This window comes from Zootoca vivipara, chromosome 15 (assembly GCF_965207765.1).
Source record: "Zootoca vivipara chromosome 15, rZooViv2.hap1.1, whole genome shotgun sequence".
NCBI classification, from domain to species: Eukaryota; Metazoa; Chordata; class Lepidosauria; order Squamata; family Lacertidae; genus Zootoca; species Zootoca vivipara.
The window spans coordinates 5,592,212-5,619,760 of record NC_142598.1 but is presented as its reverse complement, the minus strand read 5'-3'; the positions used below and the strand labels follow the sequence as shown (position 1 = coordinate 5,619,760).

General features: G+C 47.2%; 2 protein-coding genes across 2 annotated transcripts; one reads left to right on the top strand and one right to left on the bottom strand.

The window, feature by feature from the left end:
- Positions 1–664: 664 nt before the first annotated feature.
- Positions 665–12,637, top strand: TIMM17B (translocase of inner mitochondrial membrane 17B). Its single transcript, XM_035097213.3, has 6 exons — positions 665–717; positions 3,313–3,412; positions 9,251–9,314; positions 10,515–10,643; positions 10,756–10,866; positions 12,175–12,637. The coding sequence occupies exons 1-6, from the start codon at positions 692–694 to the stop codon at positions 12,261–12,263; spliced, it is 519 nt and encodes a 172-aa protein (XP_034953104.1). The 5' UTR covers positions 665–691; the 3' UTR covers positions 12,264–12,637.
- A 961-nt stretch (positions 12,638–13,598) lies between these two features.
- On the bottom strand, positions 13,599–20,215 carry LOC118075348 (chemokine-like protein TAFA-1). The gene is made up of 6 exons (XM_088658836.1): positions 19,630–20,215; positions 17,136–17,332; positions 15,835–16,013; positions 14,868–15,008; positions 14,142–14,266; positions 13,599–13,957 (listed from the first exon to the last, which is right to left on the bottom strand). The coding sequence occupies exons 3-6, from the start codon at positions 15,980–15,982 to the stop codon at positions 13,940–13,942; spliced, it is 432 nt and encodes a 143-aa protein (XP_088514962.1). The 5' UTR covers positions 15,983–16,013; positions 17,136–17,332; positions 19,630–20,215; the 3' UTR covers positions 13,599–13,939.
- Between the last annotated feature and the right edge of the window lie 7,334 nt (positions 20,216–27,549).

Here is a 27,549-nt window from a genome sequence, read left to right as displayed (position 1 = left end):
TTCTTTATTTTTCCATTTAACATTGCTCATTCACATCATCATTGTCTACTGTACCACCCTGGCTCTTTAGAGCCTATCAACTTCCTTCCCTCCCGCCTCATTGCTTTTGAAATTAACCTTTATAGCATTGGGATTTATACGTTTTCCATTTCTAATTACATTCATTTCAGAATGGCTCAAAATTTAAATAAATATTTGTTGTTTAGTCGTTCAGTCGTGTCCGACTCTTCGTGACCCCATGGACCATAGCATGCCAGGCACTCCTGTCTTGCACTGCCTCCCGCAGTTTGGTCAAACTCATGTTCGTAGCTTCGAGAACACTGAAATAAATATAGAAAGGTAGAAAATTTCTCATTATAAGTCTTCAGACAACCCTGCTAGTGATGATAATCGCTTACAATAATCTTTCAGATATCGTATAAATTTACTCCAGTCTTTTGGGAATACTTGATCATGCTGGAGTCGGATTTTTCCTGTCAGCTTCGCCAGTTCTGCAAGGTCCATCACCTTCATCTGTCACTCTTCTTTCGTTGGTACTGAACGCAGGCTTTCTCTAAACTTTCCTATCTCTAGAGTACAATAGCCCCTTTCACGTGACTAAAGCTGGCCAATAGTTGGTTGTCACGTGATTCGGTCCCCTTGTTGTCTTCCTCCCCTGTCACGTGATCTGCGGAGCCTGCGGCCGGGAGCCATGGAGGAATATGCCCGGGAGCCCTGGTAACTGGGAGCGGGGGCTGCCTGGGGCTTTGCCGCCCTCGCGCTGTGGCTCAGCGGGGGCAGGGAAGCGAGCTTGATCCGAGGCCCCGATTTCCGGCCTGGGGAGCGGCGGTGGCGGGAGGGGGAGCCGCTTTGTTCGTCCCCTGGCTGGTGGGCATGTCCGTCCCGCGCTCCTTTCTCTCCGGTCCATCTCCTCCTGCACCGACACAACAGCCCTGCGAGGTAGGGCCGGGTGAGCAGAGAAGCGAGCGGCTCCCGGCTCTGCCCGCCGAGCCCGGTGGCTGAGGAAGAGCTTCCACCTGGGACTCTGCAGCCCCAGCTATGGACAGCCCAACAAGTGTTAAGCGTATTTTTCTTAAAATTCCCTTATGGGGTATCTAGAGACTGTATATAGGAGATCTCTCTCAGGAGATCTCTATGGGTCGGGGAGAAAGCAAAAAGCCAAGCAGAGTAGATTGAAAGCAAAGCGGCTAGTAAGCCTGATCTTTATTCAAAGAAATAAACTGTTGCAATAGGTTCCCAACTCACCACACGTAGGAGGGAGGAGAACCCCGAACAATGGTGTGCAAGCCCCTATATAGATTTTTGAAATTGCCCACCCTGTAGCCCAAGACCACCCTCCAAAACATCATACATACATCACAGAAGGAGGCGGTCTCCAGCAGAAATCTGAGCGTGTTGATTCTCTCCTCTCTTCCAGGATACCTGATAATGCATTCCTTGATTGCATTTTCTGGGTAGCCTGGATATTCCTTTGAGATAGTAAATACTTAGTTCCTGAATCTCTTATGCATATTGATAGTTTGCTCAGCTTAACTGATACTTGCCAGACTGTATTTGCAAGGAGGTGCAAGCCCCTACAGTCCAAACACAATTGGAAAGCTTTTCCCATTTCCTTCCTCCTTGCAGAGAAATATTTGAGGTCAATTTGGGAGTCAAAATGGCTTCAGGATTGTTCTCCTGTACTATTTTAGACACGTGGTTTATATACTTACGTACAGTGTGTGTTTGCCTTGTACATTTTTGAACATTTATTCTATATTGAGACCTTAGAATTCTTATAGGTAACACAAGGCCGCCTGCACTGACTTTCCTTTTCTCCCTCCCCCTCGCTCCCTGAGTGGTCTGCTTGTCCAGCTTCTGCGCTGCGTGAGTCTGCCAGGCTCTGCAGAAGCAACAGGATGCCTCTTGCAAAATGGAAACTGTCCAGGGAGCTTTACGACAAAGTTGCGGATGTTTTTGTCCAGAGCTCCTTGGGTCCAAGTTCAGGGCATCACCAGATATTTTGTGCATTGTGGTTTCCGCTGTTTCCTTGCTCTCGAATGTTCTGCTGTGTTTGGCTTTTCTTGAGCAAGTTTAGTTTGGCGTTTACTCACTTCTGGTCCTAAGCAGGACCTTTGGTGGATAACCATGGGCACTGGTTGGCATCATGGCTGTAGTTACTTTTCGCGATACCAGCCCAGTCAGAGTGCCTCACTCTCCACTTTATGTGGCTTTCATACCACTAGCAAATGAAGCAGGAATTTAAAACATTTGCCTTTATAAGCTCAGGGATGTTCATGTATATATGTAACATCAATGCACTCGTAGTGAATGTAATTACTGTGTGGAGCTGATTTCAGTATGTGGTGCAACTACAAACAAAGAAACACTGAGTTGGCTGAATATTTATAATATTTTCCTGTTCTGATCCTTATTGTATTTTGGTTGGTGGAGTATAGGTGTAGTTTTATTGTTATTATTATTTTAAACTGTTTTTTATATTCAAGTGAGAAATACTTAAACATAAGAAAGAAGCAAAATAAAATCTTTTAGAATTCTCCTTCATTCCACTTGAGATGAAATCACAAAGATGCATTTAAATAATACAAAAATATAGGTCAGAGTTGCAGAGTTATTTATTTATTTTCAATAAATAAATAAAAAGGGTACATTATTTACTTGGCATAAGAGAGCAAGTTGGGAGCTTGAGTGTATTCCTGGAAAATCTAACCACTAAGAAATCACTGGGCTGGGCTGGGTACTACAGTATCTGGTCGTCACCAGCTAAACATCCTGATAGACCCATATATCATGATGTCTGAAATAAGGATGGAGCTATGTAGTAGAGGCATTGACCGACTTCACCGTTTTTCCTGCATTGTGATTTTTGCATAGGGCACTTACACACACACACACACACAGACATCATGATTCACAATATATTGCCAGGTCAAAAATTATGAAGCCGATATGATATGGACTTCATACTGGTTTTGCACAATATATCGATATATCACCCAGCCGCCCTAGTGGAGGGAATTCGTCTATGTTCAACTTAATTGGGTTGCTATAAGGCAGGCATCCCCAAACTGCGGCCCTCCAGATGTTTTGGCCTACAACTCCCATGATCCCTAGCTAACAGGACCAGTGGTCGGGGAAGATGGGAATTGTAGTCCAAAATATCTGGAGGGCCGAAGTTTGGGGATGCCTGCTATAAGGTCTCTTAAGATTGCCCCCCCCAGCTGCTTAGCACCATTTCTAAGTCATCTCTTTCTCACTTTTGGGGGGGCTTTCAGGGCCTCCACTAACTTCACTTCTCTTTCCATTTGGCAGCCCCTGGCGAATTGTAGATGACTGTGGTGGTGCCTTCACCATGGGGATGATTGGGGGAGGTGTCTTCCAGGCTGTCAAAGGCTTCCGCAATGCTCCAGTGGTGAGTCCTGACCTTCTTTTCTCCTTCCCTTTCCTTCAAGCTGCAAGCGATGGACATGGATGCGGTCAAAAGACATAGATTCATGAAGAACCCTGGCCCAGATTGGCTCCTGCAAATCCTAAAACATTTCCCTACCTATTCTTCCCCTTCCCCTCCACTCTCTTTCTTGCTCTGTTAGATTGTATGCTTCTGAGTAACCTGGCTTTTGTTTTCAAACTGCTTTCAAAATATTATTATTATTATTATTATTAATAATAATAATAATAATAATAATAATAATAATAATAATTGTTAAGGTCCTAGCACACATATGGGGCTTTGAAGGCTGGTGATTCTGTAATGCACTTGCCTGAGATAATAAGTGATCTAATTCTAATATATGACATTTTTGGTTGCCAATGAGAACCAGAAATTTTATGGCTAGTGATCATTTTGCTGTGCTGCTGGTTGGCAGTTCCAGCATGTCAATAATTGCAGACTGGTTCTGCTGAGCACAAATTAATGTGGATCAGCTATCCTCAAAAGTGTGCCTGCTTTAGTGGGAGTTGGTGATTGTGGTGTACTGTCTGCCAGGGTAGATGTCGCTAAAGAGCCGATACAGAATAGTGGCTTATGGTTCTATCCTTGTTGGAAGTTTTGGGAAGCATATACAGTATTAAGGTTGATGGGGGTTTGCACTAGAGAAATTGGATTGAGAGAGAAAGCTTCAACCTTCCGATATTGCCTTTTAAGCTAACCTGTGCTGACCTCCCCTAAATTGCTAGACTGGTATTTGCTGATCTCTAATTTTCTCTCCTTTCTGAAGCAGAGAGGGGAGGAGACATCTCATGTGACCTGGTTCCAAACTCTGCATTTTATTTATTCATTTAGATTTCTTACCTGCCTTTTACCACAAGGGTCCTAGGGTGGGTTGCAACAACAAAATATACAATTGTAAAAAAAAAGGCAATGGATACAACCATTAAACAACAACAAGTCCGTTTCGGCTCCCTGGCCGGTTTTATTTTGCCCCTGTGGTCAAATCCTTAAAAAAACAACAACACCTCAACAAGCCCAATCCTAAAAAAAGCTCAACAACTTCAATCCTAAGAAAAGCTCAACATCTTGGGTCAGCCCTCATGCCTGTTCACTTCATCAAATCTGGCCCTCTTTCAAAAAAGTTTGGGCACCCCTGGGGCCAATACAAACATTAAAAAGCAATCCTACCTATTATAACAATTAGAAATATTTCCGTACAGATGCAGACTGGGATGAAGATCTCCACTTAAAAGGCTTGTTGAAAGAACAGGCACCAAAAAGACCTGTCTAATATGAAATTGGAGGGAATTTTATACATAGGACCTTAGATGTTACTACTAAGACCTTGAACGTGGCCTGGTAGCAGATTGGCAGCCAGTACAGGTGCTACTGAAAAGGAGTTCTATCCTGGAGTTGCCCCCACAAGCAGCCTAACCAATGTGTTCTGCGCTAGCTGTAGTTTCCAGATCTGGACCCCACATTAACTGCATTGTAGTAATCCAGCCTTGAGGTTACCAGTGTATGGACAACTGTGGTTGAGCTATCCTGATCCAGGAAAACCGTAGCTGTCTTACCAGGTGAAGCTGGTAAAAAGCACTCATAGCCATTGAGGACAGCATTGCCCCCAGTGACAGAGAGCAAGAGTTACTGGTTATTCACCTGTTTGTTTGGGCCCAGAGCCTCCATCTTGCCAGGATTCAGACTCAGTTTAATAAACTCAGTGAGCCATGAGCTCATCAAGCAGACACTGGGTGGGGATGGAATGGTTTACAGGCAACAACCAATATGCGTGCGACCGTGAATGCGCACAACACCAAGAAGTACAGTGGTCCCTTGGTTCTCAAACTTAATCCGTCCCGGAAATCCGTTCCAAAACCAAAGTGTTCCAAAACCAAGGCACGCTTTCCCATAGAAAGCAATGCAAAACGGATTACAGCAATCTGTTCCAGACTTTTAAAAACAACCCCTAAAACAGAAATTTAACGAGACCATTGATCCATAAAATGAAAGCAATAATCAATGTACTGCACTATAAAATAAATAAGACAGTATTATACAGGGGTCCCCAAACTTACCCAGCTTTGGGCCGGTTCCTCTGGCGCCAATCGCACGGCAGGCTGGAGGGCGGGGGAATGTGCTCCCATACGGGCGCACACTCAATTTTTCTGGCGCAGGGCGGCGCTGGAAATGGCTTCTGCGCATGCGCAGACGTCATTTCCGGCACCACGCCGACCCGGAGATGGGCAACCGCACCACACCGCGTTGGTAAGAGCGGGGGTTGGGGGTTGGTGGGGGCCGCACTATTGGCTCGCGCGGTCTGCATCCGGCCCCCGGGCCTTGGTTTGGGGACCCCTGGTATTATAGATGATAAAAATTAAAAATTTTATTTTTTTCTTACCTGCACTGGTGATAGTCATTGATTGGATGGGGGGCTTTTATCCATTTCCGCAGTCACACAATCAGTAGCTGAACTGGGTTCCACACAGTCACAAAAACAAATTAACTGAAAAAGCCTTAAAAACGAAAATGCAAAATAAATAGCAAAAACAAAAGCTCCAAACGTAATCTGTTCTGGAAGTCCGTTTGACTTCCGAAATGTTCGAAAACCAAGGCACAGCTTCTGATTGGTGCAGGCGCCCCGGAAACAATAGCCAACAGCCGCATTGGATGGTCGGCTTCCGAAAAACGTTCGAAAACCGGAACACTTACTTCCAGGTTTTCAGAACCTGGTTTCAGAACCTGGTTTGAGAACCAAGGCGTTTGAGTACCAAGGCATTTGAGAACCAAGGTACCACTGTAGTCAGAAAAGGGGGTGGGGCAGGTGGGGGTCAGGAACATAACCCCCCCCCCTCATGCAAAACAGTTGTTGCCTGTATCACATCACAATTGGCAGATCTGAGGCACACCAATAAGGATTGCTGCACCCCCATGCTCCTTTTCCCTTAGCTGAGGAAAATACACGGGCAGAACTTGAGGTGTAGGATTCCACAAAAGTGGTCGCTGGGCTTATAGTTCTATAACTGGCTTGTGCTCCAGAACTGATCTCTGGGCAAAAAAATTGCTCATGGGTGTGTAGGCAGCAGCAAGGGAGGACATATTTCTATTCTGAGCAGGTGGCGTTGCCACTTTTGGCACCATTTCAAGAAGTGTCGCTCCACTTCCTCCTCCCTGTCACTTGGGATTCAAGCGTGTAGAGTTTGTGCTCCTGCTGCTTGGATGTCAAGCCTGTCTCCTCAGTTTTGAGCATTTACTCTCCACCTTCCGGCTGCAAGTGCTTGGAGGAAATCTCAGTGGTCCAGTTTTGAGACTGTTTTTGTCTGTTGTGTGGGAGATGGAGGCCTTGGGTCTTGCTTGTGGCATCTGGAAAACCTTCAGAAGCACTCTGAGCATTTCCAAAGTTCAGCACAACAGTGGCACAAGCTCCCTGTGTTCCTTCCTGGCTCCAAGCTGGAATGGGAATGCTGGTCCTTTTGTACTGTACTTCAGAGATGTTTTCTTCTGGCATCATATGGGACCCAGGTGGTGCTGTGGTTAAACCACTGAGCCTAGGGCTTGCTGATCAGAAGGTCGGCGGTTCGAATCCCTGCAACGGGGTGAGCTCCCGTTGTTCGGTCCCAGCCATAGCTGCCAAGTTCTCCCTTTTTTTTAAGGGAAATTCCCTTATGCTGAATAGGCTTCCTCACGAGAAAAGGGAAAACTTGGCAGCTATGGTCCCAGCTCCTGCCCACCTAGCAGTTCGAAAGCACATCAAAGTGCAAGTAGATAAATAGGGACCGCTCCAGCGGGAAGGTAAATGGTGTTTCCGTGTGCTGCTCTGGTTCGCCAGAAGCAGCTTTGTCATGCTGGCCACATGACCCGGAAGCTGTCTGCAGACAAACGCCGGCTCCCTCGGCCTAGAGAGCGAGATGAGCGCCGCAACCCCAGAGTCGGACACGACTGGACCTGATGGTCAGGGGCCCCTTTACCTTTTTACAGAGAGGTTTTCTTCTGGCATCCTTCTGGCATCGGGCATCTTTCAGTGGTGGTAGATGATCTAGATTGGGGAAGGTGTCTTTCAAAACCGCTCCCTGGTGCAGCCCTGATTTCATTGAGATGCCCTGTGTTTGTTTCTAACTTTTTTTGTCGGAACACCAGGAGCTCCAGTCCCCAGTCTTCTATTATCTCATCTAGTTTGCCCCCAATCCTGCTCCTTCTTAGACCATGTTTTATCTCCCAAGTTGATACTTTGGGGACAAACTGGATGAAGAGCTAATTACAGAAACAGTCTCCATTGAGGTGTGTGCCTGGGTGTTTACAGTCTGATCTTATGATTGCTTACTCAGGTTACCCATTGATTTTAATGGGACTTACAGGTAAAGGTGTTTAGAATGGCAACCTAGGATTAAAACTGAAGCTATTTACTTTGCTGTCAGGCTCCATGTTCCTTACATGTCAAATGTGGCTGTTGATTAGTTATCTTTGTGCAGCTATCCCCAGGCATTTTATGGGGGGTTAGAGGCTTCTGGTCATCTATAGGTGATTGTGACTGATGCTGCCCTCCTGAGCTAATGTTTTGTGCTTGGCTCCTTCTGATGTGAGCTACAATCAAGGGGTCAGCATCTATTATTCTCCTTTTTGTCCTGTTCACATGCAGGTTTGAGCATTTATACTTGGAAAGCGTTTCAGTGAGTAAGTTTGGCAATTGCTTTCTGTTAACAGGGGGGATTGAACAGGGTTATTTTCATTTCAACCGGCCAGGCAGAATTTGTTCTTGCCCCTGGCCCCTTCCCCTTAGATTCTCAGTTGCTGTTGTTTTAAGCAGAACAGTACATCATGAAAACCTTAAGTCTGTCCATTTCTACCTTAGGTAAGACTCAGCTGTCACGTCTGTAGTATGGAGTTAATGAAGTGACATTGTTGAAATGATTACTGACATAATGTACATGCCATTTGAACACTTGAAAGAAACTACATGCATTTTAAGTGTTGTTGCTCTTGGATATCTGTGGTGCTCTGACTCTGATAGCGGTTCGAAGTACCTTCTCTTCCTATTTTTGTCCTGCAACATTTGCCTTGCTGTTCTGTGTATCAGACCTTGGTATAGTTTTGTATGACATTTCCCACCCCCCCACCCCCAATTGTGTCACACCATGGTCTGGCTCTCATAGATTAAATTGTAGAGAGTTTAATGCTTGAGATTATCCCACTGGATAACTGAGGTCAGGTAAAGGTAAATGGACCCCTGACCATTAGGTCCAGTCATGACCGACTCTGGGGTTGCGGCACTCATCTCGCATTATTGGCCAAGGGAGCCGGCGTACAGCTTCCAGGTCATGTGGCCAGCATGACTACACCACTTCTGGCGAACAAGAGCAGCGCATGGAAACGCCGTTTACCTTCCTGCTGTAGCGGTACCTATTTATCTACTTGCACTTTGACATGCTTTCGAACTGCTAGGTTGGCAGGAGCAGGGACCGAGCAACGGGAGCTCACCCCGCCGCAGGGATTCGAACCGCCGACCTTCTGATCAGCAAGCCCTAGGCTCTGTGGTTTAACCCACAGCGCCACCTGTTTTTCTGGTGGGAAAGTGACGGTTGAAGAGACCCTGAGCCTACCTGCCTTCCGTGGATTGAGACCTGTGGCATCTGGCTCCACAGAATCATTGGAGTTTGAGAATCGTATGTGCCTGTGTTCCTTGAGATGTGGAGATTGTCCTGCCTTGACTCACTCCCCTTACAGCCTCTTGTACCTGTGCTTGGAACATTTTTTTCAGGGTGTAGTTTTCTCCCCCAGTCCATTGTGAGGTTTGACTAAGGTAGTTTCTCCTCCTCTCTTTCCTAGGGCGTCAGGCATCGGTTCAAAGGCAGTATTAACGCTATCAGAGTCAGAGCACCACAGATTGGAGGTAAGGGAAGGTTTATTTTAAAGGAGAATCAGCAGTGCTGAATTGTGGGTGTAAAAGTGTCAGACCACGGTTCAATTCCCCTGTCAGCCTTAAAACTCACTGGATGTGACCTTGGACCAGTCACTGTCTATCAGCCTAACCTATCTCACAAGGTCGTTGTGACTGTAAAATGGGGGGGGGGCAATCCTAGGGGGGAACTTTCAGGAAAAGTGGGATATAAATCAAATATTTTAACTGCTGGCCAAGGGAGGCAGGAATTAAGGAGAAGGATGTGTAGAGTATGAAGTGCTGGCTCGGAGGCTGTTTAGTCTTACTGAGTTGTATAGCCCAGTCCCCAAGCTGACAATGAAATCGCATATTTGTTTGGTCAGAAGTAAGACCGTATGTATTCAGTATGAGGCTTACTTTTAGGTATGTGTGTTTGGGATTGTGGCCTTAGAGTAAGTGACTCAATAAATGAATCCTAGTAAAACAGAATGACATTTCACCATTATTAACCTTAACACACCCACACACCTTTTCTGGCTCAGCCTATAGCTAGAAAATGCAGCTTCCCCCCAGTAGTTATTGAGGTGGTTCTGAAGTGGCCTCAAGGTTCAACTTGGGCAAGTCCTACAGCAGGAGGTGGAGCCATACTTTCCTTGAGAGAAGGGAGGCGTCCACTAAGAACGTCTCTCTTCACACCCTTCCTCTCTGAACGTGACACAGAGATGGTACCGTTAGTGATCTCGGAGATGGTAAGTGTCTTACCACCTGTGTGATTCCACTTGCACAGAACTCCAAGTGCCTGGCAAACGAGCCATGAGTCAGTGTTTTACAAAATCAAAAAAATGTTTCTGCCTTCCATAGTCCTTGGAGAGAAGTTTAACAATCTGTTCGTGGGGAGAATATAACATGTGGATCCTGGAGTGGCTGTTGGCCCTTCCTCAGGAGCTCCAAGCCTGTCACTCTCCCCATCATCAATCCCTGGTGCTTCCCCCCCCCCGACCCCATAAGGCTGCCTGATTCTTTGCCCCAGAGTGTTGTCAGAGTTCTATCCTCTCCCAGCCCAATTCAGCACGTGCGCAGGGCACATTTGGTAAGCCAAGCATTTGGCTTTGCTTGGCACAGAATTCTAAAACCTTTTGGTGCCAGTTACAAATGAACATCCCCGAGTCCAGCTGGCGCCTCCACATGCTCGCCCTGTGTTCCTCCCTGCAGGCAGCTTTGCAGTGTGGGGCGGGCTCTTCTCCACCATTGACTGCGGCCTGGTGAAGATGCGGGGCAAGGAGGATCCCTGGAACTCCATCACAAGCGGGGCACTCACGGGAGCTGTTCTAGCATCACGCAGTAAGTGGTGGTCTTTGACCCTATAACCGCAGCGCCTCCACCTTTCTCCCCTTAAACTCCTGTGGCTGAATGCTGAGCCATGACACTGGGCCTGAGAGTTCTTTCCCTTTAGGTGGGCCCTTGGCCATGGTCGGCTCGGCTATGATGGGAGGAATCTTGCTTGCCCTGATAGAAGGCGTTGGGATTTTGCTGACGAGATACACGGCCCAGCAGTTCCAGAACCGTAAGTTCCAACAAACGGCCTCGGTCCAGTATACCTGATCTCCCCCATGGGGGGGTCTCCTCCCCCATCGTTCTGCCCAGACACTGAGGTCCAGCGCCAAGGGCCTTCTGGCGGTTCCCTCGCTACGAGAAGCCAAGTTACAGGGAACTAGGCAGAGGGCCTTCTCGGTAGTGGCACCCGCCTTGTGGAATGCCCTCCCACCAGAGGTCAAAGAGAACAACAATTACCAGACCTTTAGAAGGCATCTTAAGGCAGCCCTGTTTAGGGAAGCTTTTAACGTTTGATGGATTTCTGTATTTTAATGTTTTGTTGGAAGCCGCCCATTATTATTATTATTGTTATTATTATTGTTATTGTTGTTGTTATTATTATTATTATTATTATTATTATTAAACATGGCAGCAAGAAACAGAACTTGGGATTTCCCCAGAACGATGGATTTGGACAAGGAACCAAAGGACCTCCCTGAGCTTTGGTTTCGGCCCCATAGCCTACCCAGGGTTCCACTGAACCATCACACCTGCACTCTAAGAGAAAACAGCTCCCCAACCAGGTTTCCTTGTGGATAAAGGAGTGGGATTATATAGTTTGGGGCAGGCTGAGTTCTCAGCCACTTGCAGCTCTGTTCTGTGGGACACAGTAAACTAGGTGAATTCTGGAACCCCATTCGGGAGAAGGCAAAAGCCTGCTTTCATCTGTGTGGGAGAGAGAGCTTGCAGAGGCTCTGTGCTCCTCCTGCCTCTGCACCCCTTCACTTTCTCCCTCCTGGGTGAGCGGCTTCCACTCTCTCATGCAGACGTCCGGGGGGGGGGGAGTGACAGGCAGCGTTGCCGTGGGGGCAAAGTTTGCCTCCAGCTCTGACAGTGCCTGGCTTGGTCTCCCCTGACACCAGGATGGTGTTACAATGCACACAAGTGCTTGTCGTTCCACCGCCCCCCTTGGCAAAATATAGAGCCTTCTGCCACTCCACTTGCTGCGATTGGCATTTTGCTGCTCCTTCTATAAATGCATGCAGAAGTTGCACTCCTTTCCCACGGTGTCTGACACCCTCCCCTTGTCCCTTTTACAGGTGTAAATTTTGACCTGTTTTGCATTTTGCTTGCTACAGGAGTTGGGTTTTACTTTTCACTTTTTTGTTAATGAGTCACCCTCGCCCACATCCGCATCTCTCCTCCTGATTGCACCTCGGCCGCCTCCGTTGATTTCTGTCCCCAAAGACAGTGGCCCTTGGCTGCCCCAGACATGAATCATTGTGCACACACATCTCTTCCCTGCTGCTAACTGTCTCTTCTTGTCTTCACTTCTCAGCCAACCCCTTTGGTGAAGATCCCAGCCAGCTGCCTCCAAAGGATGGCTCACCGCCCCCAGGGTATCCAGGCTATGGACATTATCAATGAAACTGTTTGGGTCCAAGGAGATGTCTATTTTTGTAGGACTGGAGCAGGAATTTCCCCATTGAAGTTACTCAAGACGTTCACCACAAACCCCAGCATTCAAGGGATGCCATTCCAAGAGTTTTCTTTGGGAAGGAGGGAGGAAGGGAAAGGGGTCAGGGGGCTTAAGCGATATTTGAACCATGTAATATCTACCTCTCTGGCGGGCTTTTGCGTTGATGGCATGATGAGCCCCGGGAATCCTTCCATGTGTGCTGGGGGAGGCGGAGCCTGTGCTGGGTGATCGGCTAACACAAATCCTAAGATGGCGTTTCTTAGCTCTGTAGCTTCTGGATGTGTCTAAACAATTAAATGGTCATGGCGAAGGACTTTAGAAAGGCTGTCTCTCCCTGGCTTTTGAGTGGTTGGGCTTCTCCTGCTTTCTCCGTAGTCGGAGAGCCCGTCCCAGGTTAGCTTGCAAAAAATCTGTCTGCAGAGCAGTGTGTGCCTTGTTCTACCGGGTATTGCGTGCAGTTAACGGGGTGTGATTGTAGCAAGGAAAAGCTGTGCCAATGTATCAGGAGCCACGGCACCATGCCCCCGAAATAAGACTCCCATCAGGGGCTCCGTTAATCCCTCTGTTTTTGCTGCCTACTTGAGGCTGCAGAAACAGTGGGGTTGTCAAAAGGCATAGCAGGAATACCATGGTTGGTGGACCGCATTCAGCTTAGTGGATCAGTTGTGCTGGCCTGCCCTGGAGCCAAGTTTTACCCCCAATAATGTGACGCACCAGCCTCCAGCATCTTTAACGTTCCGAACGAAGATAAAGAGGGTTGCAGAGCTTCTGCTCTGCCTGCAGTTTTCACCCAGCATAAAGAAACAACCCTTTAGTTGCGGAGTGCAGAAGGATTTGAGGCTCTGCTGGGATCCAGGTTGACATAGTCCTCCACATCTGAGCCAAACATTTCTGATCCTTGAAAATGAATGGTGATTGCCGTTTTATATGTTTTTAATGCTGGGTCCATGCACTTCCATTTTTATACAAAAGCCTACTAACATGTTGGGGAAAAAAACCCCTATTATATATCAGTGATTTGCTATGATGCTCATTAAAAGTGAGTGCAAACCATATTTACATATAAAACCAGACCTCTTTATAGAACACTTTTTGGACTGCGAATCCCCTTTGGCTTCCTTGTATTTTAAAATCTTTTAAAAGAAAGATGGTGTGTATTATCTGTTACAGGTGTAAATACAAACTGGCTCTATGGCTTCTGTCCTGGAGAGTTTAATTAGACATCTGCCAGAAGGAGGGGAGGAGTTAGATGTGCAGGTTGCATTGAGGAGGCACAGAAGAAGTCTGAGCTGACAATGCTGCATTGCTGTTAATCCAGGGGAACAGATTTTAGCCTTTGCTCCGATAAAGGTGAAAAGGTCTTTGATTCCATTCCTAGCCAAGGAGGGCAGCGACCGTTGGAAAAGGCACCAAAGCCCAATCTGGGTACCAGCACCTGCTCTCCCTGGCCACTTGATCTTTCCCCATCGCAGCTAATTGAGCAGTGTAGCTTCCTTTGTGATATTTGGTCCTGTGGCTGTGTAAGGAATCGTATTTCCTACTAGCATTTGTAGCAAAGCCCGTTGGCCATCGCCAGGTATCTGTCATGTTCACTTGGGAGGTGGGTCCTTCCGTGTTGCAGATCTCAATGCCTGGGGTGGATCTGAAAGGGAAAACAAGACAACTTGTCAAATGGAGGAAGGAGGCGAGCCTTATCCACAGGACCTGTTAAAAACAAAACGGAAAACAAGACAGGGTAGCAGCCGGGAAGTGGAAGAGGAGGCTTGGTTACACATTTGCCCTATGTAGGCTTCCACCTCCTGTGGGGAATGTTAAGGGACTAGTACCTTGGTGGTTTTGACACGATTTCCTAGTGAGCACATCCAGCCGGAATTGTCGGGCAGAGCTTTGCACTCCTCTTCGATCTGGCAGGGCTCCATGTCACACCACCACTTTCCAGTTACAATGGAAGCTGCAGAGTAGAAATAAGGATTTGTCTCCGCCACCGCTTCTTCCAAAGTGGACAGCCTCTCCTATCCATGCAAACCCTTTAGGACAGGCAAGCTATAGGTCAGGAGCAGCTATGAGCCTCCCAACATCCTCCTGAGCCACAGACCCAAAGCATTGACTTGCCTGGCTGTTCTAAGGTTTGCATCTTGCCCCGTCCCAAAGATTCAAGGCAGATTGCACTATAAAAATTTAAAAAGTGCAGTAAATCCCATAGGCTTGAAGGGCTGGGCTACCACCGTCACCAAGCCATTCCCTTGCACCTTGCCCAAGGGATCCTGTACACAGCTAACGTTTGTTAGTTCCCCCTACCTTCACCCCTCAGAAAGGAGACTGTAATGATCAACCCCTTTCACCATCTCTCTCGCTTGACCATCATTCCCTCCAACATTCTGGCCTCTTTCCAGTTAAAAGACAATGGTCCTTCCCCCATCCTGCCTCCAATGACTTTCCTATTCTCTCCTCTGTCCAAGGCCCCAGGTGTTTGGGTTCCTTTCATGTTCCTTGGTCCCCTTGGACTTCCCTCACTCTGGAGGTGGGGAGAGGCCTTGGCTCTGAGCACTTACTATCCACGCAAGAAGGTTTGCCACGGGTTGTCCCAGCCACTTTCCCCGGGAGGCAGGAGCACTGGATGGTTTGGGACCTCTCCTCGATGTGGTTGCGGTTACAGCAGCGGCGGATAGCAATCACCTTGCAGGTGCCGCCACCTGGAGCAGGGAGAAAACAAAGACTTGAGGTGGGAGCCATCAAGACCCACTTTGAGAAACCACAGCAAAGTCCTGCACGCTCCTTTCTCATCGGCTATAGCCTTGCTCTCTGAGAGTCCCAGCTCCTAACCCTTCCTCCATGCTTTGTTTCCCTTATTGGCATTATACTGTCACATATATACAGTGGTACCTCTAGTTACGACCTTAATTAGTTCTGGAGGTCCGTTCTTAACTTGAAACTGTTCTTAACTAGAGGCGTGCTTTTGCTAATGGGGCCTCTTGCTTCCGCTGCGCCGCCAGCACACGATTTCCATTCTCGTCCTGGGGCAAAGTTCTCAACTCGAGGTAACTCTTCCAGGTTAGCGGAGTTTGTAACCTGAAGCGTTTGTAAGTATTGTAATGCCTGCCCCTACAACATCACGAGTGCTGGCTGCCTAAAATCTTTCAATACCGTATTTTGTGTGGTTGTGCACTTGTGAGGAGTTTCAGCATACACTGTTCTGGCCTGTGGGACTCACAAAGACTCCAGCAACGGGTTTGCCTTCCTAACTGAATGCCTTGCTCAATCGCTTTGAAAGTTGAGAATGTACAGGGGGAAATGCAGATGTTGTAATGGTGCGTGCATAAAACAATTGGGACTTCAGCAAGTAAAGTACAGTGGTGCAAAATAGGTAATGTATAGCTTGCCTCTCTTTTCCAAGTAGATGTGATGGAACAAAAAGCAGGCCAAAGACCCACACCTAGCTTCCTAATAACAAGACAGGGAGTGGGTACATTTTGCTGCTTGCATATCCAAAACCCCTTCTCCAAAAGAGAATCGACTCACTGATCACTGGGACTTGATCTCCTGTGGTTTGGTACCAGTACTGGTCATGATGATGCTGTTGATTGTGAGTAGGGAACTCCTGAGCACAGGTTCCTTGACACAGAAGGATGGTAAAAGCCATGAAGATTACTGGAGCAGAAGGGCACATTGTGGTAGGTCTGGAGAGGAGGGCAGTGGGGCTGGGGGAAGGGAGGGAAGAGAGATGAGATCCTCTTAACAGTTCAGTGGTGTTTCTTCCTTGCCACCATCAGGCAAGGCTAGTTTTCTATGGGTTGGGGAAGGGTTTTTTTTTCATGTGCAGGGAGCATTCAAACATACAATCCCACCCACTTGCATTCTGAAGTGGCGCTGCCCCTTGTGGACTATATAAAGGTAAAGGGACCCCTGACCATTAGGTCCAGTCGTGACCGACTCTGGGGTTGCACACTCATCTCGCATTATTGGCCGAGGAAGCCGACGTACAGCTTCCAGGTCATGTGGCCAGCATGACAAAGCCGCTTCTGGCAAACCAGAGCAGCACATGGAAACACCATTTACCTTCCCGCTGTAGCGGTTCCTATTTATCTACTTGCATTTTGACGTGCTTTTGAACTGCTGGGTTGGCAGGAGCTGGGACCAAGCAACGGGAGCTCACCCTGTCACAGGGATTCAAACCGCCAACCTTCTGATCAGCAAGCCCTAGGCTCAGTGGTTTAACCCACAGCACCACCTGGGTCCCGTTCTATAGTCCTGTTCTGGACTATATAGTATGTGCTTTTTCTCAAAAAGTTTGATATGGCTCTCCAGAAAGTTTGGCAGACAACTCATTAAAGTCTTGTGCTCTTGGGAAATCCATGGTGGCATAGGCCTGAGACACCCCTGCCCCCAAGGAAAACAAATATATTTATATAGCTCTGTGCTTTCCTTACGATGTAGGACAAAAGATGAGCTGAGCTGGGTGAGGTCAAACACCTGTCTAGTCCAGCACCCTGTGGCCAAACAGAGGCATTTTTTGGGCGGAGGGGAGCACAAGCAGGAGATGGGTACGACAGCCCTCTTTGCAATTATTCCCCATTGACGGACTCGGAGGGAGTATAGAGCAGGCATCCCCAAACTGCGGCCCTTCAGATATTTTGGCCTACAACTCCCATGATCCCAAGGTAAGAGGACCAGTGGTCAGGGATGATGGGAATTGTAGTCCAAAACATCTGGAGGGCCGAAGTTTGGGGGTGCCTGGTATAGAGCCATCAGTTGTAGCTATTGAGGGCCTTATCCTGTCCACGCACACATTTTTTGTATGTTGCATTTAAGAAGTTTATTACCTGACGTTCAAGATGAATTATTCCCACGGTGGTTTGCAACTTGTGCAATATACATATATATATGTTGTTTCGTGTGAGCTAAGGAAGATTGGCTGCTACTTCTCCAGGCAACCACAAATGCCTCTTCAGGAAAACTGCCCTGGCTTGATATCTTTGTGGACTTTGTGATATCTTTAATTCCTATACAGATATCATGCCTGTGTAAGGAAAAATTACACATAGAACACATGTACACAGTGCATCCATGCAGTAGGAAATAATGTTCATTTATCATACAGGATTGTGAGTTCATGATTTTCTGACCAACAATAATTCAACAACAACCGCCACCCCAGATCATTGCTCTCCTTCCAACAGGATCCAGTCTTGTTGCAGAAATACATGAGAGGTGAATGCAATGCAGCCTGGGACACTCCTAGCCTACAAATCTCCCATGCTTAGAGTCTTCCAAAGGGATGGTGATGTTCAGCATAATGGAGAAAGATAGCGCGAGGCTTATCTGCATACTCATGAAGAATCACAAAATACTAGATTTTAGGGAGAGACAGAATGCATTTATTCCATTCCCTGCCATAATTTTTTCACTTCAGAACCTAGTGGTGGCTGTTCCATAAGTCTTCCAGCAAATCCTTGCAGCCACTGCTGCTTGGGCAATTGAACTCCACTTCTTCTGAATTCAGCTGTTGGGCACGGTTAAGTCGCTCTCACTGGCCTGGTTTTTGCAGCAGATCATGGATAGGGGCGCTTGGGATGCTGCCAAATGCAAACCAATTTTACCAAAAGGGATTGTTGCCAAACTTCCTTTGCTCTGACTCTTGAGCTGTCCACTGTATAGTTGAGGCTAGACAACACTACACCTGCCTTTTCTGCTCAAATAAATGAGCACCAGTATATCTGCACTAGCACTTTGTCACTATTAATGATTGATACAGTCCCTGACCCAGTAATCTCGACACTTCTCAGGCTCTTCCTAAGCAAGAGGGCAGGTTTCTACCTCCGGATGCAATCTTAGAAACAGTTACCTAGATGTAAGCTCCCATGGATTGCTTACTCTGAGTAGACATGCCCAAGACTGCCCTGTAAAACTCAGTGCAACTATGACCACTGATTGCGACTTGAACTGAAACTATTTCCCCCCTTTCTGTTTATGAATACAATATCTGAGCAACTCTGCATACTAAGGATAATTTGACAGAGATTTACGGAACTTAATCACGAGAGAGATGGAACTTTCACACTGACTTTGTAAATCCAAAGCATACTGATGAACAATTGGTATGTGAATAAAAGAAAGAAAAAGGCCATGCAAGACTGACGGCCAGATTGTCCCTACTGTAAACTGCAACAGTCCTGGCAATTAGAGTAATTATTGTGCAGAGTCTGATACCCTCCCATGTTCCATTACTGTTGGCAAGGAATCGTGGGGTGGCAGTTCCTTGCAGGAAGTAGACATGGTGAATTGCAGCATGAGAATTAACCAGGGACTAATTAGTTGCCATTAAAGTAAAGTAATACGCAACTGCTCTGAAGAGAGAAAATGTATGCCCTGTTGCTCTTGCTCCTCCCATTTTTCTCCTCCGCTTCTCCCACTCTTAGTTCACCCCGTGTAGAAGTGCTCCTCGTAAGCTCCGTGGAACAGGGATCTTTAAAAGGAAATATATTTCTCAGTGAATTAATTCCAGGTGCTTTCTTACTTAATAACATCCTATATCCCACCTTTTCTCTGAAAAGCTCAAGGTGGCACATGCAACGTTCTCCCTTTCCATTTTAACTTCAGAACAGCCACCCCTGAGAGGTAGGCTGGCTGAGAGAGAGTGACTGGCCCAAGATCACCACCCAGGGAGCTTCATGGCTGAGTGATGGTTGAACCTGCAGGTCCCCACTCCTAGTCCAGCATTCTAATCACTGCACAACATTGGGTCAGTAAGTACTTTATTTCCAATTGTGAAATAAACAGTTTATTTCTTGCTTCATCCCAGTGGTTCAAAGTGTGCTTAAATATAGTTTTGTCCTCTCAATTCATGCACAACAACCCTGAGAAGTAGGTTTAGGCTGAGAAAGAGTAACCTTAACCCTAGCAGGAAGCTTTGTGTCCTGCTTAGGATTTAACCCTCTCACCCACCTCAATACCCATAATATGGACACAGCCTAGTGAAGAAGGGAGCAACTGCAAAAGATCTGAGACACATGGGATAGATGAAATGACATCTTATTAAAACACAAACTTTCAAGAGCTTATTTGGGTTCAGACCAACTGTAACAGCATTATAGTAAAATAATGTTGCTTTTTAATTCCAATTGAAATTCTGGATCATTTTTTAAAATGTCAAGTTGGCTCAGCAGAATATGCATATTACTTCTTATTTGCCTTCAATTTTTATGGTGCCAAGACACCTCCAGCTACAAAAGACTTCAGAAACTTAATTGGTTGCCCCTTGATCCCATTTTTTTCTGAGCCAGTCATGCAACTTATATAGCACAAATCAAACCTTACCTGTGACTCTGTCCTAGGTGCTGAAGTTTCCTCACCTCTCTGTCCCAGCCATGGAGGGATACCTTGAACCCCGACACATCTTCCTCTTTGTTCTGACTATCTATTCCCGTACTCAGTTTGCTGGGGAGTGGGGGGAGGTGGGCATTGAGCACAAAGTCCTGGAACCAAAGTAACTGTTCTTGCAGCTTTGATCTGTCCTGATCACAACCCCCTTATGATCTAGCAACTGAGCTGCTCTCCCATCCAGATCTGGGGACAGAACCAAACGTCCTGGCTCCCAGCACTCCTTCTGTAACCCAGCAGATGTCTCAGTATCTGTGTCAGTTTTTGAATCTGACTCTTCTTCAGCTTCGAAGCTTGACTGATATCTATGTGTACAAGGATTTGCATGTGTGATAGAGAGATCCAGACTGTCACTCCCTTACACTCTCTGTCCAAACAGCCTTCCTAAGACACCCACACAAGGCCGCCTCCTACACATTTGGCAACCCAGCCCCACTCTCACTGGGCGATGAGCCCAGCATAGAACTTTGCCAGCTTTTTCCCCCTTCTTCTTCTTGCCTTCACTGCTTCTCACTTTAGGAGTGAACTGTTAAACGCTGGAGTCACAAAAGAGGATATTTTGCAGGGATGCAACTACAGATTTCTATCGCTCTGCAGGTCTTCGATATCCAAGAGCATAGGCTCTTTCAGGGCCCTGCAAATAAAGAACACGTCTGAATACTGACCAGAACGGCATGTGATCTGTGCTTGTAGCAATGTCACGGCTACAGGGTCTGTCAGTGGTGCACGTTTTCAAGTTTAGATTTGTTTCCTCTAGTCTACAATGATGAAGCCCAACCTTTATTTTAAAATATAATCCGGCATGCCCTTGATATGTTAAAAGAATGTATTCTATATGATTGCAGAGACTGCTGTATGTGGTTAGGGGACGCAGGTGGCGCTGTGGGTTAAACCACAGAGCCTAGAGCTTGCCAATCAGAAGGTCGGCGGTTCGAATCCCTGCGATGTGGTGAGCTCCCGTTGCTCGGTCCCAGCTCCTGCCAACCTAGCAGTTCGAAAGCACCTCAAAGTGCAAGTAGATAAATAGGGGCCGCTACAGCGGAAAGGTAAACGGCGTTTCCGTGTGCTGCTCTGGTTTGCCAGAAGCGGCTTTGTCATGCTGGCCACATGACCTGGAAGCTATACGCCGGCTCCCTCGGCCAATAATGCGAGATGAGCGCCGCAACCCCAGAGTCGGTCACGACTGGACCTAATGGTCAGGGGTCCCTTTACCTTTACCTTATTTTAAAATATAATCCGGCATGCCCCTGATATGTTAAAAGAATGTATTCTATATGATTGCAGGGACTGCTGTCAGACCCTCCCAGATGTTAAGATCAGCAGAGGGGTCCCCGCCACCCTCAGAAGTTTGGGGTGGTGGCCTGGGAGAGGGCTTTCTTTGTGGCAGCTCCTAAGTTGTAGAATTCCCTCCCCACAGAGGTGCATCTGGTGCCTTCACAGCTTTCAGCAGATACTGAAGACACACACTTTGGCCTTTGACTCCCGAGATATGTGTTTTCAAGACACGCCCTATTCCTGTGACTAACTGTTTCCACTGTTTTTTAATTCTGAATTGCTGGTAAATAACAGGTGATAAATTAGTAGCTGTTGTTTAATCATCCCTGACCATTGGTCCTGCTGGCTGAGGCTGATGGGAGTCCAACAAAGCTGGAGAAACACAGGTTCCCCATCGCTGCTTTAATCCAGGGGTGCGAAACCTGTGGCCCTTCATAGGTTGTTGAACACCAGCTCCCATCAGTTCCAGTCAGCATGACCAATAGTCTAGCCTAATGGGGCAGCAACATCCAGAGGGCCACAGATTCAGGTGCCTCCCCTGCTCCACTCGACCTCTGTCCCTCCCCATAACTGCACCTGTTCATATTCATCCTGTTATTTCTCCCAGTCTCCTCTTCTCTGACTTCTTCCTGCATAGATTATTACCTTTCGAGGGCAAGGACCTTGCTTTTCTTTCCCCCCTTTTCCTTTTCTTATGCTGAAAAATGCCATGTACACTAAGGACACAATATAAATAATAACTGTCAGCTGTGGCTCTGACGTCAATTCAAAAATAGGGCGTGAGGGACTGAGTGGGACCGAGTCCTCCTAAGGACTCAAATCCCAAGTTTGCTCCTGACCCATCATTTCTGAAGTGAGAACAGTGGCAGAAAGCAGGGTGGGAGTGGAACACGCAGTTTATTAATTAGGCCAGGTATGAAAAGGAATCACAGTTCGTTTGCTTAATGAGACCTTGTGAAGTGTGGCTCATGAAGAAAACCAGCTGTGAACCACACACTCTTGCTGTTGCGGGAGCCGGAAATAGAGAAGTGTTGTGGCTTTTAAAAAGGCCCACTGGAACAGACTTGTCTGAGCCAATATTTCATTTGAGCTAGGTTCTTCCAGACCCCTGTTTTTGAGCATGTGAGGAAAGAATAATGGCTATTGTACCTCTGAGCATGTACAGACTGCACTCCACTGGATAACAACAGTCACACACCTGGGGTTTTTAGGAGGAAAAACTTACACCTTAAACTGTTGGAGTTGTACCGCCTACTAGCTGTTGTTACAGTAATCTCAGGTTGCACATGCTCACGGGTACAGCAGGATCAGAGCTGCCGTCTCTGAGAAAATTATGCTCAAATTAATTCCTCACTAATGCAGCTCATAGGAAGATAGGAAGCTACCTCACACCAAGACAGAACATTGGTCCAGCTCAGTCAGTATCATCTATTGGCTGGGGGCAGCTCTTCAGGGTTGCAGACAGGACAATTCCAGCCCTACCTGGTCATGCTGGGTTCTTGTCTAGGAAGACCATGCACTCTACCCCTAACCTATGGCCCCTTCCTCAGTCTCCCAGGGGCACAACACTTGTCTGTTCTGGTGGGTGTGTCCACACCAGAGGTGTTTACAGTGGTACCTCGGTTTATGAACACAATTGGTTCCGGAAGTCCGTTCATAAACTGAAGCGTTCATAAACTGAAGGATTAATAAACTAAAGTGAACTTTCCCATTGAAAGTAATGGAAAGTGGATTGATCCATTCCAGAGGGGTCCGCAGAGTACTCAACCTGAAGCGTACTTAACCCGAAACATGGGTGTAATTGGTTCCGGAAGTCTGTTCATAAAACTGAAGCGTTCATAAACTGAAGCGAACTTTCCCATTGAAAGTAATGGAAAGTGAATTAATCCGTTCCAGATGGGTCTGCGGCGTTCGTAAACCGAAAATTCGTAAACCGAGGTGTTCGTAAACCGAGGTTCCACTGTATAAGCTTTCAGAAGTAATTTTCAGGAATGTCCTGCATTTTTCTCCCAACCTTAACTTCTGATCCATGTGAAAAATACAGTACGTATGCACATTTACATTACTAGACATTATTATATAAATATATAGATACTATTATTGTCCTAATACATATATGATTATTAGTAACCTGCTGTATTTTAGTTACAGGTAGGTAGCCGTGTTGGTCTGCCATTGAAACAAAATAAAAATAAATTAGAAAAATTTGTGTGCATGCACACGAAAGCTCATACCAATGACAAACTTAGTTGGTCTCTAAGGTGCTACTGGAAGGAATTTTTCTAGTTTATTTTTATTTTGTTTCTACTGTACTGTATTTTATATACCGTTAAGTCCAGTCGCAGACGACTCTGGGGTTGTGGCGCTCATCTCGCTCTATAGGCTGATGGAGCTGGCATTTGTCTGCAGAGAGCTTCCGGGTCATATGGCCAGCATGACTAAGCCACTTCTAGTGAACCAGAGCAGTGCACAGAAACGCCGTTTACCTTACCGCCGGAGCGGTACCTATTTACCTACTTGCACTTTGATGTGCTTTTGAACTGCTAGGTTGGAAGGAATTGTGAACCAAACAACGAGAGCTCCCCCCGTCGCGGGGATTCCAACCGCCGACCTTCTGATTAGCAAGCCCTAGGCTCTGTGGTTTAGACCACAGCGCCACCCACTCCCTCTTTTTTATATAAGCTCGTTCCACATACAGTATATCCAAAGAAAAGTCTGTCCATTCATATGTTGCAAGTCTTGTCATGTCATCAATCCATTGACAAACGGGGATCCTAACTTTATTGTTCCAATTCATCAATATCTATCTTTTGGCCACAGTTAGGGCACATAGAATGGGACCCAGGTGGCGCTGTGGTTAAACCACTGAGCCTAGGGCTTGCTGACCACAAGGTCGGCGGTTCGAATCCCTGTGACGGTGTGAGCTCCCGTTGCTTGGTCCCAGCTCCTGCCAACCTAGCAGTTCGAAAGCATGTCAAAATGCAAGTAGATAAATAGGAACCACTACAGCGGGAAGGTAAACAGCATTTCCATTTGCTGCTCTGGTTTGCCAGAAGCAGCTTTGTCATGCTGGCCACATGACCTGGAAGCTATACGCCGGCTCCCTCGGCCAATAATGCGAGATGAGCGCGCAACCCCAGAGTCGGTCACGACTGGACCTAATGGTCAGGGGTCCCTTTACCTTTAGGGCACATAGAAAACCCCTTTTTGTGGTCCAGCTTTCAACTTCCATACAATAGGTATAGAATTTTCCACACTTTTTGCTTTTTTAATTCTTTCTCTCTCCTTTTCCTCCTCTTTCATTACTCTATTTTTGTACCTGAAATTCTTCTAATAAAATATTAATAAACAACTTCTGATCCATGTGACCTCTTGAGCTTGCCAGCTTCCAGATATCCTGGAAGAACAGCAGGGAGCATCCTGGTCACTGCTGCGCACTGTGGGGGTGGACCTCCCTCATGATCAGCCTAAGACAGTCTGCGGGATGGGTCTGTACCTGTGGGGAAACAGCCTGTGAATAGCAAAAGGAGACACGCAGGGAGAATGATGAGCGATAGCAGCAGGGGCACATAGTCCTCTGACCGGGGTGCACAGCAGGTGTATGTAAGCAGGTGAGAAAGGAGTGGTGTCACCTGGGTGCTCATCGAGTACTCAATCTTTAGCCCCACACCCATGCGAGGCTGAGAAGGGCAGGCTACAGGACCTGTGGGTATATTTCTCCCCTTTCGGCTTGCAGTGAAACGCTGTGAGCACAGAGACAGCTTGTACTGTTCCACGCGCCCCGGCTGTGATTCTGCTAGGCAAAGAGAGCTCTTGGGTGCTTGGCCAGTCGTGGCAGCAGAGTGCCCGTCTGGAGAGAACCAGAATTGTTGCTGGCTGTTCCATTCGAAGTGGGAGGCTTTGTGGTGTCGTTTTGTGTGGCGTGGTCTTGCAGAAAGGTAGGCTAGGGAATGTTCTCTGCTGACCTGAGTTCATTGGCCCAGCATTTGGCCACTGTTGCTTGCACAGCCCCTAACTGGTAAGCTTTGGCATGGCTTCTGTGGATGCTAAGTGCCTAATTTTCATGCAACAGTTAGTTTAACAGCCTTGCCAGGAAAACAATAATAAGGTGGCAGCCTCACTTGCCACCCTTCCGAAGGGAATCCAGGATTCCTGCAACTCTTTCTCATTGCACATGCCCTTTCAAAGCAGGAGTAGTCAATGTGGTGCCATCCAGGGGTGGAGGAAGGGGGGGGGGTGGGGGCAGCCGCCCCAGGTGTCACCACTGAGGGGGGTGACAAAATGCAGGGCGGCACTCACCGCAGGGCCTGCAGCGTGCCCAAGCCACACATCTCTCCTGGGAGTGACGTGGTGGCTTAGGCGTCCGCAGGCTCTGCGCGGCCCAAACGGCAGCTGTAGGGCAGCTGAGTGGCATAGCTGCCAAGTCTCCCGTATTCCCCGGGAAAACCCCGTTTTTCCCGCTGTCCCCAGCCGGAAAAACGATTTTCTTTTTGTTTTTTCCTGGTTTATTCTGGCGCGCCGGCCATTTTGGAACTGGGTGGAGCATGCTCAGAAGCTACTTTTTATGCTGCTTTGCCCAGTTCCAAAATAGCCGCAGCGCGACTTCTGGTGCGGCGGCCATTTTGGAACAGGGCAGAGCAGCATCAAAAGTAGCTTCTGAGCATGCTCCGCCCAGTTCCAAAATTGTGGCAGCGCTACTTCCGGTCTGCTACTTCCGCTCCAGTCCCTTATTTCTTTGGCCGGAACTTGGCAGCTATGCTGAGTGGGAGGAGGCAGGCAGACGCCTCGGAGTCCCCGCGGAGCGTCCTGCCCTGGGTTGCCCCGCCCCATGGGCTGCTGGTCCCGTCCCCATGGGCAGCTGGCCCTGCCCCCACGGGCGCAGGGCATCTGCACACCGCCCCAGGTACCCGATCAGCTTGCTCCGCTGCTGGTGCCATCCAAATATTCCTAGGCCTCCAGCACTTGGATGTCTTGACTTTTTCAATGGTGACAGAGCAATGGAGAAATTTCTGGAACAACAATGGGATATCAGCTCTGCCCAAGGCATGATGGATAACAGCAACAACCAGGGGAAAGAAAGACATCTTACAAGGACGGGAAGAAACACCACGGACAGAATAACTGCCACACACAGGAAGAACAAGGATATAGTTTGAGTTCCTCACTTGTAGTTTTATAAATCATTTAATGTGTCAACACAAATAGAAGTTATTAATATTGCAGTTGTTGTATAAGGGATTATTATGATGACCGGAATGTAATGGAAATTAATAAGATTTTGGAACGCAGAAATAAAGCAAATAACCCATCAATTCTAGCACGCGGGGTGGGCACTTTATCTAAATTATATAATTCGGTATTTGAACAATTGGTATTGTTATAATGAGGCTATCAAAATATCTGGAGGGCCAAAGTTTGGGGATGCCTGGCCTAGGGCTTGCTGATCAGAAGGTCAGCAGTTTGAATCCCCACAACGGGGTGAGCTCCCGTTGCTCGGTCCCAGCTCCTGCCAACCTAGCAGTTTGAAAGCACGTCAAGTGCAAGTAGATACGGTAAATAGGTACCGCTTTGGTGGGAAGGTAAATGGCGTTTCCATGTGCTGCTCTGGTTTGCCAGAAGCAGCTTTGTCATGCTGGCCACATGACCTGGAAGCTGTACTGTACACCGGCTCCCTCGGCCAATAACGCGAGATGAGCGCCGCAACCCCAGAGTCGGTCACGACTGGACCTAATGGTCAGGGGTCCCTTTACCCTTAAAGACAATCAGGAAGCGTAGGAGGCATCCTCTATGCAGAGCATCTGAGCAAACAATGGTAGATTCTTGTACTGTACAGTACTTCTCCATAGGCAATCTGCCCAAGTGATCTCAGGCTAGGAATAACTGAGAATTTCCCACAATGCAAAGGGGCAAGAATAGATTGTTCCATGGGGAAACTCAGGTCCTCCTTGTTTTAACAGGCCAAAGTGAAAGTACAGTATACACTGGCATAAGTATCTTATTTTCATGTATATCCTGGGGACATGTGGCAGGGGCACACAACAGATGTATAAAGGAAAAGGGGGGGTATGCAATGGGCATTTTTCTGGTAACTCTTGGTAAGTAAAATATGTGTAAAACTGCATAGAAATCATTAAAAGTGATTGCCAAGTTATTTCAGTTATGTTATTATTAATATTTGTTGTTGTTGTTGCTTAGCATTACTGGACATTTTCAGGAGGTAAAATTATTTGGTTTTCCAAATGCAGTTTATGTGCCAAAAACGTAGGCCTGCCAAGCAAAATGTTGTCCAGTCACAAAAATAATAGCAGATTTTAAGTCCTCACACCCAGAAACACACTTTCAAGACGCCCCCCCACCCCCGAAGAAATTTGCAAAAAAATTAGCGCCACCGTCTAACTCTAAAATGACACGCCCTATCCCAGCATCCAGTCAACATAATCCCGGGTTAGCTATCCCTGCTTTAAGGGGCGGGCTCTGTCCGGGTGATGACAGGGTTAAAAGCAAAGCGTCGGTGAAGCGTCGGGGATGGGTTGCTAGGCAACGCGGCCGCCTACCGAATCCAGGCCAAAGAGATAGGAGGGT